Here is a 15,340-nt window from a genome sequence, read left to right as displayed (position 1 = left end):
GCATCCTGCAGGGAGCAGCTCCGAATGTCCGCCTGCGTGCTACACACCCACCATCTGTCTCAGAGTGCGGGTGGGGGAGTGCTGTGGCACACAGGGGGCACCACTAGGAGCAGCCCCTTACAGTCAGTTGGCCTCCAAACATCTCCAAGTGTGGGCGACACGGAGCCTCTCGGCTTCAGGCGTTTGCTCCAGGGGCTGGGTGCTGTGGTGGAGTGTGGCATGGCTGGCAGGCACAGAGCAGTGAGGCACACGCCTGCTGGCAGGGCTGGGCTGTGGCCCGAGGTCTGTGTTCAGTGGAAATGCGTGGCCAGAAGGAACGGTGCCAGTGAGGGGGGAGTCACCCCCTTCTCGAAGCCGTACGGCACAGAGCAGCTCCCGGGCACAGAGCAGAGCACTGAAACCAGGGCTCCTGGACCTCAAAGTGCAGAGAAAAGGCCTGTCCAGTTCAGAAAGCACCCAAGTCAGCAGCTCATGGTGCTGGAGCCCCACCCCAAGGCCTGTTCCAGCCAGGAAGGACAGATGCAGCCACATGCTCCACAGTCCCCAGGGACCAGCTCCTGTTCGTGGGGGGAGTCTGACAGATTCCCAGCGGGTGGGACCCCCTGATGAGACAGCCCTGGGCACCTGGTATCAGTCGCCTGTGGGGCCGAAGGGCTGTCACTGTGTCTGAGCCAGATGGCCACTGAGCACCCTGGGTGCAGGCTGCTGGCTCTGTGCTCTCCCGCACCTCCCCAGCCTGCTGACCAAACAGAGGTTCCAGGCGCCACACTGGCTTGGGCATACCCCATCCTCGAGCTGCCCCCCGAGTGCCGTGTGACCTCTCGCCACTCACATCTTCCTGAGTCCACGGCTGAGTGCAGACATAAAGTGGACGTTAAACCAGGCACTTGCCTTGCACTCGGCTGATCCTGGGTCACTCCCTGGTATCGAATGGTCTCCGGAGCTACACTGGGAGTGACCTTGAGCACAGACTCAGGAGTACTGGCGGGCATGACCCAAATTTCACACACACACACACACACACACACACACACACACACACACACACACACGCATACAGCCCACCCTACTCCCCACCCTGCCCCCAATTAGCTATAAGCGGTAAGAAAGCCACCCAGCCAGGAGAAGGGCGGGCCCACGGGATGGACAGGCTGGGCACTGAGGCCCAGAGTGGACGGGCACTGAGGCCCATGGGGAGGACAGGCCGGGTGCTGAGGCCCACAGGGACCAAAGCCAAGAACACCCTGAGGCACTGTAAAGGAGTCCAAAATAGGGAACAGAAAGGTAAAGAGGGAAGAGAAGGAAAGAGCAGGAGGAAGGGAGGGAGGGAGACAAAGGAAAGGGGAGGCACGGGGAAAGGGAGGAAGAGAAAAGAGGACAGGAGAGGGAAGAGGGAGGGGGAGGAGTGGGCACAGGGGAGAGAAGGAAGGAACTGTCCAGCCCGGGCTGCTCTGGCACGGGCACAGCGGGGGAATAGCGACAGGAGCAGAGACATCAGCGGCTCCAGCCAGGCATATGGGGCTAGGAAAGGGGCGTTTATTGGCGCAGCTTGGCCGGACCGTCTCCGTGGGTAGGGCAGGTGCGGCCCAGCAGCTCCCCCCTCCTAGGTGCGGTTGAGAGTCTGGAAGATGCGGGAGATCTGCAGCATGACAGGGCCCGTCTCTGGGTCGTTCATCCACTGGGTGCTGCTCAGCGGGTTCTCCAGCATGTCCTCGAATGCTACGGGCCCATGGCACAGTCAGGCCTGGGAGCTCCCCAGGGCCCCACTTCCCTGTCCCACGTGACAAGACCCTCCCCAGGTCCCCTCAAGCAGCTCTGGGCATCACCACTGGAAAGGCGACTGGCGAGGGCAGCGGCTTCCCTGGCCACAGTGCAGTCAACTTGGGAGGGCAGGAAGCACGCAGGGACAGCCTCATACACGGCCACTCGGCCACTGCCCAGGCGACAGGCAGGCAGGCATTCACAGGCAGATGACAAAGGCAAACAGGAAGGCGCGCGCCAGCAGACAGGCAGACAGGTGGCAGGCCCGTGAGAGCAGAGAAGCAACCCATTGCGGGCCGGCTGAGCTGCAGGGTCTGCCTGGCAGATTCTAGTTAAGGACAGCGAAACCGGGAGAGTCACCCCGCAGGCCGCTGGGGGGGGGGGGGGCGGGCAGGGGCCAAGTGGGGCTTCTAATAGGTGAGCCCTGAGAGCCACACCACGAGGACTCGCGCCAGCCTAGAGGACAGCAGCGGCCACCTATGGCCCCCTGCCAAGCAAAGCTGAGGTCACCAGTGGGCCAGATCTCTGACCTATGCCACGGCAACAGGCTTGGTGTGTCACCAACCACCTTCCGGACGGTGACCTTGGGGTTCCGATGTGACCCAGACCCACAGGGAGGAGGCCCCACAGCTGGTTTCAAGGCCCACCCAGGCCCGCAGCCAAGACCACTGAGGCAGGACAGGAGCGAGCAGGTGCCAGGGCGGCAGGACACACACCTAGGAGCGTTTTGGGGTTGGTCAGACCCAGCTGTACCACGGGGTTGTCCAGGATGGCCTGGAAGAGGGGGCTGTCGGGGTCAATGCCCTTGTCCAGCTCCTCAGGGGACGGCTTCCGGTCGCCCAGCAGCCACTCGCACTGCAGAGGAAGAGCAGGAAAGCGTCACTGTGGGGGAAGCATGGGCCAGAATGACCCGCACATCAGGGCTGACACCTGAGCAGAAGCCACAGGGGCTCTACCTGGCGCTGACAGTGTGCTTATGTCTGGGTGTGTGTGCGTGTCCGTGTGCACACATGTCCATGTGCATGTCTATGTGTGTCCGTGTGTGCATGTGTTCATGTATGTGCATGTCTGTGTGCATGTCTATGTGTGTGTGCATGTTCGTGTGCGCATGTCTGTGTATGTGCATATCCGTGTGTGCCTTATGTATGAGTGTCCATGTGTGCATGCCTGTGTTCGTGTGTGTGCCCATTGTGTGTGCATGTCCACGTGCGTGACCGTGTGTGTACCTGTGTGTGTCCATGTGTATGTGTCTCCCACCACAGGACTCACGGCAGCGCTCTGCTGGTTGTTGTTCACACGCAGGGCGTCTATCACCTCCTTCTCGTCGAATCCCATCTCCATGAGGGAGATGACAGCCTGCAGGGAGAGGTCACTCTGTCCTCGAGGTGCCCATGCGCCCCCCTCTACCTGCCTCCTATGGCCCCACGGTCACGCTGTGGTTGGCTGAAGCCGACCCCCTTGTTCCAGCCCCAGGGCTGCAGGCAGGTCCCTAAGTCGGGAGGGTCATCCTAGGGGCCAGGGGCTGGTCTCCAAGAGGGCTCTGCACGGCTGACCAGCTCAAGCGGCAATTAAGGTGAGCAAAGCTGGAAAAGGGGCCTTTCCCCCAGACTTTACTTTTCAGGAGCTAAAATGAAAGTGAGTAAGGGCCTGAGAGTGCAGGTGAGAGGGCCGGCAGCCCCCTGCTTCATCCCTGCACCTGAGGTCCCGAGAAGACCGGGACAGCCTGGATCTCCCTGCACCAGGCCCTGCTGCGAGGGGCTCCTGAACTCCACCTGGGGGTCCCTGGCGCCTGGGAAACTGTGTGATCCTTTCGTCTCACCTGGCGTGGGAACGTGAGCTCATCTGCAGTCCAGCCTCGAGGACTGGCCAGCGCCCATGCTGCACTCCCTGGTTCCCATGGGACCTTTCTGAGACAAAGTCTATTCCGTGTTTGGTTCTGGGCTATGCTGGTGGCCACCAGGGGCCCATGCGGGTCTGACTGTCCTGCCAGAGCCCCAGTCCTGGCCCTCTGCTTTTTTTCTTGGCTTTTTAAGACAGACTTTAAAGGGGTCACTTTTTAAAAAAATATTGCCTTTGGGTCACACCAATGATGCTCAGGTCTGACTCCTGGCTCTGAGCTCAGGAATCACTCCTGGTGGTGCTCGGGGGACCCTTTGAGTGCCGGGGGTTGAGCCGAAGCATCTGTGTGCAAGGTAAGTGCTCTCCCCACTGTACTTTCGCTCCATCCAAAAGGGTCATCTGACAACAGCAAAAGGGAGAAGGCTTTCCATTTTCCAGGGCTTCTCTGAATGCGTCCAAGGTCAAGCCCCCGTCCTTGCCCTGACCCTGGTCTGGCAGTCACCACTGTGGGCAGCTCATCCGCACAGCTAGGACCTAGGAGGCCACAGACTCGGCAGTGACTGGACACCCAGATGTGCCCAAGAGGACAGGGACGGGTAGGCAGACTCCTGGGCACCGAGGTGACACAAGAGCCTCCCCTCTGTGGGACCTACTTTCTCTGTCCCTGTCACCTCTCCTGGCACACACCCCCCCCCCACACACACACACACAGACTGTGGCGCACAACTCAAACACCAAAATCACATGCCACAGAGCCAGGGAGGGGGCTTCAGTGGCAAGGCACCATGGCTTGGCCTCCAGTATCCCCAATGCATGGAGCGTGACTCCAGCACCCTCCGGTTTGGGTCCCTGATGCCTCAGCAACACGTGGACATGCGTGGCCAACAGCAAGGTGAGCACAGTCAGGGTACAGCCGTGGCAAGCGGCCACCAGCACCGCCTTCAGGAAGCACGGAGGGGAGACATAAGTTCCTGAGAACCTCTGATTCCAGATAAACCGGTCGATCCCACGGACAGAGCACCGCTGAGCTCAAAGGAAAGACAAGACCATGCCATCTGCCACAGCCAGACAGTATCACGAGCATGCCAGGAGGGGGCAGGCTCAGAAGGGCGTCTTCCAGGTGGGACAGACTGACTCATGGATGGAGGCGGCAGGGGTGTTACACAGGAACTTGTTGCCATCAGGGCTGTAAACACGGTGCCCAGAATGACAGGGTCAAGGACACGCTGAAGCTAGAATGAAACTCAGCGATGAAGCCCCAGAGGCCAGCGCCCGCCATGCCCCGGGCCAGGGCCAGGCTGGCTCCCAGGGAGAGGCGGCTGGGCAGCCCCCGAGGTCCCAGCCCATCTGTGGCTAGCAGGGGCCAGAGTCAGGTCAGAGCAGTTTCCCATCAGCTTCCACAGTGATGGGCTGAGACTACAGGGCAGCCCCAGTGCTCAGCCCACATGGACCTGGCTGGACCCTCTTCCTGGACACTCCTCGAGTGGAAAAGTTGGAGAGAAGAGAGGAAGGGGTGAAGCAGACCCGCCCAGGGCACCAGAGGGCCAGACACCAGCCTACGGCCTGGACGAGGCCCAGAGTCCCACCTGCGAGCCTGCACAGTGCTGGGGCAGCCTCAGTCTCCATGGGTGGGTGCCCTCTCTCAGAGGCCAGAGTCTGGAAAATACCAGAAAACCTGCCCTGGCTGGTGGGCCAACGTCAGAACCCAGCTCTGTAAGACCCCTCGGGACTCCAGCCCACAGCTGAACCTGAGGCAAACCACGTGGCAAGAGAACAGCCCCGGCAGCCTGAGCTTTGACTTGGGAGGAAGCACTCCACCGGGAAAGGCCACAGACCCTGGATGAGGCAAAGGTGCCTCAAGCAAGGCCCAGTACAGGATGGCAGGTGCCAAGGATCCTGACAGAAACCCAAGTACTATCTCAGGAGAGGCGATGCCAGGCCTTGGCAGACTAGAATAAGTACAGGTCAAGGGCAGGTCCAGAACAAGTCTGGGGGGCTGGAGAAATGGACAGAGACGAAGGCGCATCCCTCGCACATGGAGAACCCAGGTTTGACCCCCAGCATCCCCTACAGTCCCCTGGCACTGACGGGGTAGCCCTAACCATTGGTGAATGTGGCCCAAAGCAAGCAGGAAAGTGGGGACTGGGGTCTTCAGCAGCAAAGAGGCTCCAGCCTCTCTGGAGGGTGCAGGTCCTCCAAACAAGCCCCCGGAGCAGGGCAGTGAGGAGGTTCCTGGATGCTCACTCACGCGCCCTAGCGTGAAGGACCCTCAGCCCTCGCCCGGCCCCGCACGGCCCTCACCCGGCCGTCGGCCCGGAACTCCCTTTTCCTCCGGATCTTCTTGAAGACTTCCGTCAGCTCGTCTCTGGCCTCCTCGTTACTCTCACCGGTCCCGGCGGCTGCCTGGGACGTGGAGGGGCCCTCGGCCTCGGCCGTGGCTGGCGCAGTGTGCCCCGGGAGGGGGGCATCAATGCTGGGGTCCTCTGCATGCTCGATGAGCCACTCCATGGCCTGTGGCACCGACATGCTGAAAGGCAGTGCCCCCACTCAGGCCCCTCCCCCTCCCACTCAGGCCCCACCCCAGGCCCCACGGCGCCCCCACCCATACTGGTTCAGCCGCAGGGCCTTCGCCGCCCTGCTCTCTGGAAAGCCCATTTCGGTCAGCTGCCGCAGGGCCGCCTCGTCCACCCGCTCGTCCTCATCCTCGTCCAGCATTGCTGTGGGTGAGAAAAAGGCCTGAGGCCCTGCCGGCTGGGCACAAGCAGCTCCCAGCAGCCCCAGCTGGCATCCTACCATTCGCCTTCCGGAACAACTCCACTGCGTCTGGGTTCAGCGCCAGCAGCCGCTGCGCCACTTCGATGAGCGACACCAGGATCTTGCGGAGCTCGGTCTGGAACTACAAGCAAGAGAGGCCAGTGGGCACGGGAGGAACACACTCGGGGGGGGGTGGGGGTGGGGGCCAGCTGCCAAGGGGCCTTGGAGCCCCAGGCATGGGACCAGGACCACCCCACCAGTGCCACGGACACAAGGAAAGGCGGGCAGCACAAGGGCAGCCTCAGGCTACAGGGAAGGCCGCTCCCTGGCCACTCCGGCCCCTCTGTCCCTGTCCCTCTGTCCCTGCCCTCTCCCTGCCCCTCTCTCCCTGTCCCTCTGTCCCTGGCCCACTGCTTCTATGTTTTAGGGTATTTTTTTTTTTGGCCTGGAGGCCACACGTGGCAGTGCTCAGGGTTTATTCCTAGCTCTGTGCTCAAGGGTCACTCCAGGTGGCTCTGGGGACCAGGAGATGCCAGGGGTTGAACCGGGAAGATGCATGCAAAGCAAGTGCCCTGCCCACTGTGCTACCTCTCCAGCCCTGCTGCGTCTACTCTGAAAGGATTCCAGGCCTACAAGGCCCGTGGCAAACCCGGGGTCCCCCCGAAGCCTTCCCAGGGCCCCGGAATGCCGGGCACTCACGTCCCTCATGCCGGTCTGGGCGGCCGCCCGCTCCAGGTTGTGCGAGGGCAGGTTGGCGGTGGCACGCATCACTGCGTCTCGGTCGGGGGCTTTCTGCTCTTGCTTTCTCTACAGAGAAAGTCCACAACGGGATCAACGTTCAAGGCTGGGAGCCAGGCCACGCGCCCTGAGCCCCTGCACTGGCGTGGGAAAGAGCATGCTTCCTCAGGAGCTAGGGTCGCAGACTCTGGAGGTTCTGCTCCTTGCCCCAGAAGCTTCTGTGTGCAGGGAGGCATCTGTGGAGGGGTCATGCACTGTGACAGCAACAGGAACTCTGGGAACAGGGCAGGGACACAAGGACAGATGCTGTGGACAGAGGAAAGCAGGAAGAAGGGCAGGGATGCGGCCAAGATGCAGCAGAAACGGGGACGGGGAGCAGAGATGGGGGACAGAGGGACAGTAGGGATGGAAGGACAGGGACCATGGAGATGAGGGACAGAGGGACAGTGGAGATGGGGGACATGACAGTGAAGATGGGACAGAGGGACAGTGGAGATGGGGGACAGGGACAGCAGGAGACGGGTCGCGGCCAGAGCCAAGTCCTCACTGTGGGGCAGAACGCAGAGGTGAGGCAGCACCAGGCCTGGTGAGCCCGGAGCCCCTTGAGGGGGCCTGGCTGGGAAGAAAAGACCCCACAGCGCTCACTTCCAGGCCGCAGGAGGCCTGGGGCGCACCAGGATGGACAGACAGAATGGCAGAGCCCATGGCAGGGACAGTGGGAAAGAATCCCTGATGGACAGCAGGTCGGAGCGGCCGGGCCGGGCCCACTGCAGAGCAGGAGGCCGGCAAGCACAGCCAGCCAACCTGGCCCGCGGCCCTCCCTCCAAAAAGCCGCTGCCCTGGAGTGGGAGAACCGGGCTGGACAGAATGCCAGAGGGGAAGCAGCCCAGCACCAGCACAGCACAACATCACCTCAGGGCGACGGCACGGGGCTGCACGGGGGCTGGCAGGGGGAACGCGGAACCCTCAGGAGGCACAGACGGCCCGAGGCCCTCAGCACGGCAGACTCACGCTCCCAGGGATGCCCGCCCACCCCCACCCCGCAGCAACCCTGCTCCTCACTCCACTACACTGGGAGTGAAAACCGCCCCCGGGACTGCAGTGAGTAGAGCTGTACTGGCCAGCAGGCGCGGCAGGAGACGCAGGCCTGGCCCCTCCCACATGTCCCTCTCACTCAGGGGAACTCGGGCCCTGGGCGCTGTCCTATCAGTCGGCTCAGCTGCCCGCATGCAGCGGCCGTGGGATGTGGGCAGGCCAGGTGTGGTGACAGATAAAGACCTCACAGCTGAAGGCCTCATCCTGCATGCCTGTACTGGGCTGGACCCTCCCGCTGCCAGGTTTGATGTCTGTGTAGGTCACGTTCTCGGGGGAGCGCCCTCAAAATTCAGTCCCAGAGAGAACCTGCTCTCCCCACCCCGAAAAGCAACAGGAGAAATGGCCGTGAGAGGGCCGAGGCCGGGCCGAGCCCAGCACAAGCCCACGCACACAGGCCCGGCCCAGCCCCACGCACACAGGCACAGGTTCCTCCCACAGCCTAGAGCACAGCCTCGGAAGGCAGAACGGGAAACCTGCAGGGACAGCCGCTGCTCTTCCAGATCTGACGAGGCCACAACACAGACCTCTCAGGGGACAGCGACAGGTGACGCCACAACTCTCACGGGTGGCAAAGTCTGACAGGTGCAGGTGCAGTCACATGACGGGGGCAGAGCCGCAGGCCCCCATGGCACCCACCTTCTCCTCTGCGGACACATCAGCCATCTTCGGGAGCGGGGCAGGAGAGCGCTTCCTGATGAGCAGCAGGACATCTAGAAAGGACACGCAGCAGCCGCTCTGAGCGTCCCCGACAAGGTGCCAGCCCGCCCAGCACAGCCCCAGAGACGGCAACCGACGGGCGCTGACGGCCCAGTGGCCGGTGATGGGTGCTGACCAGCTGGGCCTTACTCTAGCTTGGAAGCAAACTAAAGACAAAGGCCCATCTGAGGCGTCCCTCAGGTGCCAAGCCGACGCTTCCTGGTGCTGCCAGTTTTTCATTTCTTTTTGGCTTTTTGGGTCACACCTGGCAATGCTCAGAGGTTGACCTGTTTCTGCACTCAGGAATCACTCCTGGTGGTGCTTGGGGAACACAGAGGGAACATATGGGATGCCGGGCATGGAACCTGGGTCGGCCACGTGCAAGGTAAACGCCCTCCTTGCTGCACTATGGCTCCGGCCCCTCTGCCAGTTTTTTAAAACATTCCACATGCTTCTTTGGTTGGGTTTTGGGCCGCATCACACAGTGCTCAGGGGTCACTCCCAGCAACGCTCAGGTGACCCCGTGTGGTATCCGGGATTGAGCACACGGGAGGTGAGTATGTGCTGTTTGTCAGTCCAGCGGTGGCGTGAGGGTCAGTTGTGATCAGGTGGGAGCTAGACCCTCAGTCCTGAGGGAAACGCTGCCACCCTCTCCTCCCCCTTGGGCTGCATCCCAGGCCCTACCAGCCCTACCATTGTCTTGGATGTTCTCCTCCAGGAGTGTCTTGGGGTCACTCAGCACCCTCTCGGAAGCAGCGTGGATTAGTTTGTGATGGGCCACACTTTTGGGGTCTTCTAAGCACCCAGGTGCACACTGAGGGAAAAAACACGTTTCAGAAAGAAACCTTAGTGACGACCTTTGGGGCCCGGCACAGAGCCGCTCAGAGCCACTCGTTCTCTGGGTACCCGAGAAGCTCAGGAATACATGAAACCGTACTGAGCTCCCCTCTGGGAAGAGACACCAACCAGAGCCACGATCCTGTGCCCCAAAGCTGGAACCACCACCGGTGCCCCTGCAGGCCCGGGTCAGATCCTCAGTGGAGCGAACAGCGGGGACCGCCCCAACCTGAAGAGCCAGCCGCCCTGGCCCCCCACTTCCAGCACCAGGAGTGCCATGCATACCCCACAGCCTGGACATGACCACTGTCCCCGCAAACTGATAGCCAGGGACACGGGGCACCGCCAGCCACATGCCCAGTCATGCAGTCAGAGGCTGTGACAGTGTGAGCAAAGGCTGGGGCCCGTGTGCACGCACCACGCACACACATCAGTCACCCCCAAGAGAGCAGAGCCTGGCGGGCTGGGCGGGGGCACGCACTGTCACCCTCCAACCCCGGAGCCGGGGGCCGCTCCACAGAAGAGAGACTCGACAGACCGCCTGGCTCTGTCCTTGCTGGCACTGTCCCTGAAGACGCCGCCCTGCTCCGGGATGACCCCATGGCAGAGCCAGGCCACCTCAGCAGTTCCCGGGCAGCCCAGACCCCCACACCTCAAGGGGCTTGGCCAGCCAGGCCTCCGGTACCCAAGGCATTCCCCTGTCCGACTGGAGGTGTCCCCAGGAAAGGTGGCACCAGCCAGGGTCGAGAGGATTTTCTCTAAGTCACTGTGAGGTCCACTTTAGAATGGCTCCTGACCGGGCCCAGCACACAGTGTCCCGGCACGCTGCCCGCCCACCTGTCTCTGTGGCAGACCCGGTCTCCCTCTTACTTTCCTCTGGCACCGTTTGCGATGCTGCTAATGAGAGGTGCCGTGCACAGCCCCACTCCTCCCAGTACCTAGTGCTGTCCGGGGTGCTTGCCCTGACTCCCACTGCCACACGGTCCTTCTCTGTCCTACTGCACCCCCACCCCTTTGTGCCGCTTCCTACTACGACCGTCCTCCTGGCCCTCGTCTCTACTGTCCCTGGCCTTATCCCGGCCCGTTATTTTAAGACCAGCGATCGACAGTCTTCTTGATTAGAGAGGGGGGAGGGCAGGGTACCCGGGCCCCCAGCAGCCTGAGAAGCAAGAAGCTGGCCAGCAGGGCCAGGGGGCAGCAGGGAACAGAGGAGGCAAGGCAGTCTGGGCTCTGGGGGAGAGGGAGTGACGGCAGGTCCAGGATCCAAGAACTCAAACAGCCTGCTGTCCGCGCAACAGGGGCATGCTATCTACCCAACACGGACGTGCTGGTCACTCTGTCCACCCAACAGGGTCAGCTGTCCACCTAAGAGGAGCATGCTGGTCACTTTTGTCCACTCAACAGGGGTGTGCTGGTCACCCCTGTCCACACTGCCATGCCTGCTGTCCGCCCAGAGGGGGGCCTGTTATGCCCAACAGGGGCTGCTGTCCACAGAGCAAGGGGCGGGGCTTTCTCTCAGGTGGGGCGGGAGGTCCCGCTGCAGGTGCTCCATGGCCAGGACCTGCTGCAGGGACACGGTCATGAGCGTCACCCCAGAGTGATCTGCGGCCCTAGGCCTGCATCTGTCTGCCCCGCCTAGACAGGGTGAGGGGGCTCCTAGCTGAGGGGGCGCGGGCAGCTCCTGCAGGCCCCCGCCTGGCCCGCGAGGACAGACAGCATGTCCCAGTCCCCTTCCCAGGCAGCCCTGCCCCCTGCAATATCGGTCCCCAAGGCCCACCTGGGTCTGCTCAGAAAGCGGAGGACATATAATCCAGAGAATGGACAGCAGCTGGGGCCCTCCCTGCCACCAAGAGGCCAGGCCACCACCCTAAGTCTTAGCTGGGCAGAGCAGCACCAAAAAGCTCTTGGCCTGCTATTACAGTCACAAAACAGCCCTCCAGCACTCTCACCCCCCACTTGGGTACGTAGAAGTCCACACCCCGCACTCAGGGACCCCAGGTCACTTCCCCCTGCACTTGGGGACCCGGAGATCCACTCCCCCACACTCAGGGACCCGGAGGTCCACTGTCCCGCACTCGGGGACCTGGAGGTCCACTGCCCCGCACTCGGGGACCCCGAGCCCACTCCCCCGCACTTGGGGACCCGGAGGTCCACTGCCCCGTACTCGGGGATCCGGAGGTCCACTGCCCGGCACTAGGGGATCCCAAGGCCCACTGCCCCGCACTCGGGGACCCCGAGGCCCACTGCCCCGCACTCGGGAACCCGGAGGCCCACTGCCCCACACTCGGGGATCCCAAGGCCCACTGCCCCGCACTCGGGGACCCCGAGGCCCACTGCCCCGCACTCGGGTGCCTGACCCCGAGAACTCTGAGCAGCGTTTCTCGGCCTCCGTGGGTGCCAAGGACATGCACTGTTTGTGAAAACAGGGTCCAGGGGCCCCGCGAGAGTCCGGGCCGGCCCCCGCCCCGGCCTTACGTGCTGCAGGCAGCGCTCCTTGAGCTGCTCCACCAACGTGTCCTCGGCCGCCTCCTCCCGCCACTCGGCGCCGTCGGCGGCGCAGATGAGCAGCCGCAGCGCGGGGCCCGCGAAGATCTTCTCCTCCTGCACAAACATCGCGCCGCAGCCGCCCGCCGCGCCCGCCGCCGGCTCTGAAGGTCACCGGGGCGGGGCGGGGGCGGGGCCGGACCTCGCGCACCGCCTCGCTGGCCGCCGCCCCGCCCCGGCCCTGCCGGCCGCCCGTCAGCCCGAGCGGTCGCCGCGCGCCGCCGCCGCCGCCGCGCCGGAAGTGCGTCACGCGGGCGCCCGGGGCAGGCCGGGAATCGTGGTTCCCGAGGCCGCCGCGCCGGAAGTGCGTCATGCGGGCGCCCGGGGCAGGCCGGGAATCGTAGTCCTATGACCTCCCCGCCTTCGCGCGCCGGCCGCGGAACTGCGGTCTCGGGGGCAGGTGCGAGCGGGACGACTCGGGAGACAGTGTCGCAGAGCCGCACCAGGGCCCCGCCAAGTGGCTGCGGGCGGCTCGCGGGATCGGGCGGCGCCCCCTACCGCGGCCTGCTGACGCGCCGCCGAGCGCTCGGCCGGACTCCGCCCGGGGACGGGGAGCCCAGCCGGCCGTGGCCGCTAGGGGGCGGCGGCGAGCCGCGGCGCTGCGAGCCCGGCAGGCCCCGGGCAGCGGTGGACTCCCCGGCGTGGAGGTGACAGTGTCGCCGAGCTCCCGTCCCGGGTGTCCCGCCCGGTGACCCCCAGGCCCCGCCCGCCCCGCGCTCCCGACTGTCTCTGCAGACCGCGGGGGCAGGTCAGCGGACGGTGCCCCGGGGACACCGCCCGGCCAGCGTGCTCCGGAGACCAGCTAGCCATCATACTCAGGGGCCCCACGGGGCAGTCCCCCCACCCGTGACAACCTCCCCCTGAGTCCCCGCTGCCCACTTAACCCCAGGCCCCGCCAGGCCCGGCCCGTGCGTATTCCTGCGCCGCCAGTGCTGGGAAGGACGGGCTGCTTACTGCATCCTCAAGTTGGGAGGGCTCGACCCAGACTTGCCCGGTGCCAGAGTCGGTCCTGCCCCTCTTGGAGAGCAGAGACGGTGGCAGCCCAGAGCAGAGGGCGGGGCGAGCCGCCAGCAACTGCCCTGCACACGGCCACGGGCTGCCAGCAGGACGCGGGGCGCTCTTGGTGCGGGGAGCGGGGTGGGCAGGCTCCGGGACCCCCGCACCCTCCCTGCAGCCTGCGCCGCTGGCCCCCCGCACCCCCTCGTCTCGTCTCCCTGATGCTGGCCGCTGCTGGGCGGTGGAGAGCGCGACCTGCCCTGTACTAGGCGCTCTGGGCCGCTCGGGGTGGGCATCGAGGCCACTCCCCAGGGCTGGCCACGGCGGAGCCACGGCCTCTGCCTGTCCCTGGAGTCGGGAAACCAGGCGCTCTGGCCAGCGGCTTGGTTTAGGGCATGGTGAGCAGTGGGGATACGCAGACGCCCACCTCCCGCCCAGCCCCCACCCCCAGTGGGAACTGCCGAGGGAGGACGGGCCTGCAGTGTCCCAGGCTCCGGGTCTGCTCTTCCCGGGGTGCAGCCAGGACCGCAGCAGGACCCCTGGACACTCAGGTCGCCCAGCCCTGACCCTCCAGCTGCACTGCTGCCCGGGTGGCCACACTGGCAGGCTGAGGAGTGGGCACGGGCACCGGGCTTGGCCCTCGGGGACTCGCTTCTCCCCTCTGGACATGCGCCTTCCACGCTGTCCCCGGGCCTGGCTCCATCAGGGACCCTCCCTGGGGCTCTGGATTAGTCCCGTGTCTGAAGCCCTGAGCGAGGTCTGGCCCCCGGCACGTGGATGGACTCAGTGGCTCCACGCCTCTCGTGGACGCAGGTCACTGCTGCTCACGTGGTGGCTGGTTTGGTCACAGCCACGATGCAGGGTGCGATGTAAGACATGCTCAGACATGTCCGAGCTGATGGGGGTTTCTGGGTTGAGGGGCTGAGGGGTGTCTGGGCTGAGGGGTCTCCTGGCTGAGGGGTGTCTGGGCTGAGGGGTCTCCTGGCTGAGGGGTGTCTGGGCTGAGGGGTCTCCTGGCTGAGGGGTGTCTGGGTTGAGGGGTGTCCAGGTCCAGGCTGAGGGGTGTCTGGGCTGAGGGGTGTCTGGGCTGAGGAGTGTCTGGGCTGAGAGGTGTCCGGGCTGAGGGGTGTCTGGGTTGATGGGTGTCTGGGCTGAGGGGTTTCCTGGCTGAGGGGTGTCTGGGCTGAGGGGACTCCTGGCTGAGGGGTGTCTGGGCTGAGGGGTGTCTGGGCTGAGGGGGTCTCCTGGCTGAGGAGCGTCTGAGCTGAGGGGTGTCTTGGCTGAGGGGTGGGCGTCTGAGCTGAGGGGTGTCTTGGCTGAGGGGTGGGTGTCTAAGCTGAGGGGTGTCTGGGTTGAGGGGTGTCTGAGCAAAGCGCTGTCTGGGCTAGGGGTTTCTGGGCAGAGGGGTCTTCTGACTGAGGGGTTTCCTAGCTACGGAGTGTCTGGCTAAGGGGTGACCTGGCTGAGGGTGTTTCTGGGCTGAGGGGTGCTGGGCTCTGGTGTGTCTGGGCTGAGTGATGTCTTGGCTGAGGATTCTCCTGGCTGAGGGGTCTCCTGGCGCATGGGGTGACTGGGCTGAGGGGTCTCCTGGCTGAGGGGTCTCCTGGCTGAGGCGTGTCTGGGCTGAGGGGTCTCTTGGCTGAGGGATCTCCTTGCTGACGAAGTGTCTTGGCTTAGAAGTATCTGGGCTGAGGGGTCTCCTGGCCGAGGTATCTCCTGTTTGAGGGGTGTCTGGGTTGAGGGGTCTCTGGCTGAGGGGTGTCTGGTCTGAGGGGTGTCTGGGCTGAGGGGTATCTGGGCTGAGGATTCTCCTGGCTGAGGGGTGTCTGGGCTGAGGGGAGTCTGTGCTGAGGAGTCTCCTGGCTGAGGGGTCTCCTGGCTGAGGGGTGTCAGGGCTGAGGGGTATCTGGGCTGAGGATTCTCCTGGCTGCGGGGTGTCTGGGCTGACAGGTGTCTGGGCTGAGGGTGTGTCTGGGCTGAGGGTATGTCTGGGCTGAGGGGTCTCCTGGCTGAGGGGTCTCCTGGCTATGGGGTGTCTGGGCTGAGGGGGTGTCTGGGCTGAGGGGTCTCCTGGCTGAGG

The 15,340-nt window shown here is 64.2% G+C and overlaps 1 protein-coding gene across 1 annotated transcript; it reads right to left on the bottom strand.

Moving 5' to 3' along the window:
- Nucleotides 1-1,575: 1,575 nt before the first annotated feature.
- On the bottom strand, nt 1,576-12,453 carry UBAC1 (UBA domain containing 1). Its single transcript, XM_056132791.1, has 10 exons — nt 12,196-12,453; nt 9,577-9,697; nt 8,824-8,897; nt 7,054-7,161; nt 6,394-6,496; nt 6,209-6,317; nt 5,902-6,127; nt 3,031-3,117; nt 2,478-2,616; nt 1,576-1,719 (listed from the first exon to the last, which is right to left on the bottom strand). The coding sequence occupies exons 1-10, from the start codon at nt 12,331-12,333 to the stop codon at nt 1,604-1,606; spliced, it is 1,221 nt and encodes a 406-aa protein (XP_055988766.1). The 5' UTR covers nt 12,334-12,453; the 3' UTR covers nt 1,576-1,603.
- Nucleotides 12,454-15,340: the final 2,887 nt, after the last annotated feature.

Source organism: Sorex fumeus, unplaced genomic scaffold, assembly GCF_029834395.1.
Source record: "Sorex fumeus unplaced genomic scaffold, SorFum_2.1 ptg000095l, whole genome shotgun sequence".
Classification (NCBI taxonomy): domain Eukaryota; kingdom Metazoa; phylum Chordata; class Mammalia; order Eulipotyphla; family Soricidae; genus Sorex; species Sorex fumeus.
This window is presented reverse-complemented; position numbering and strand designations above follow the sequence as displayed.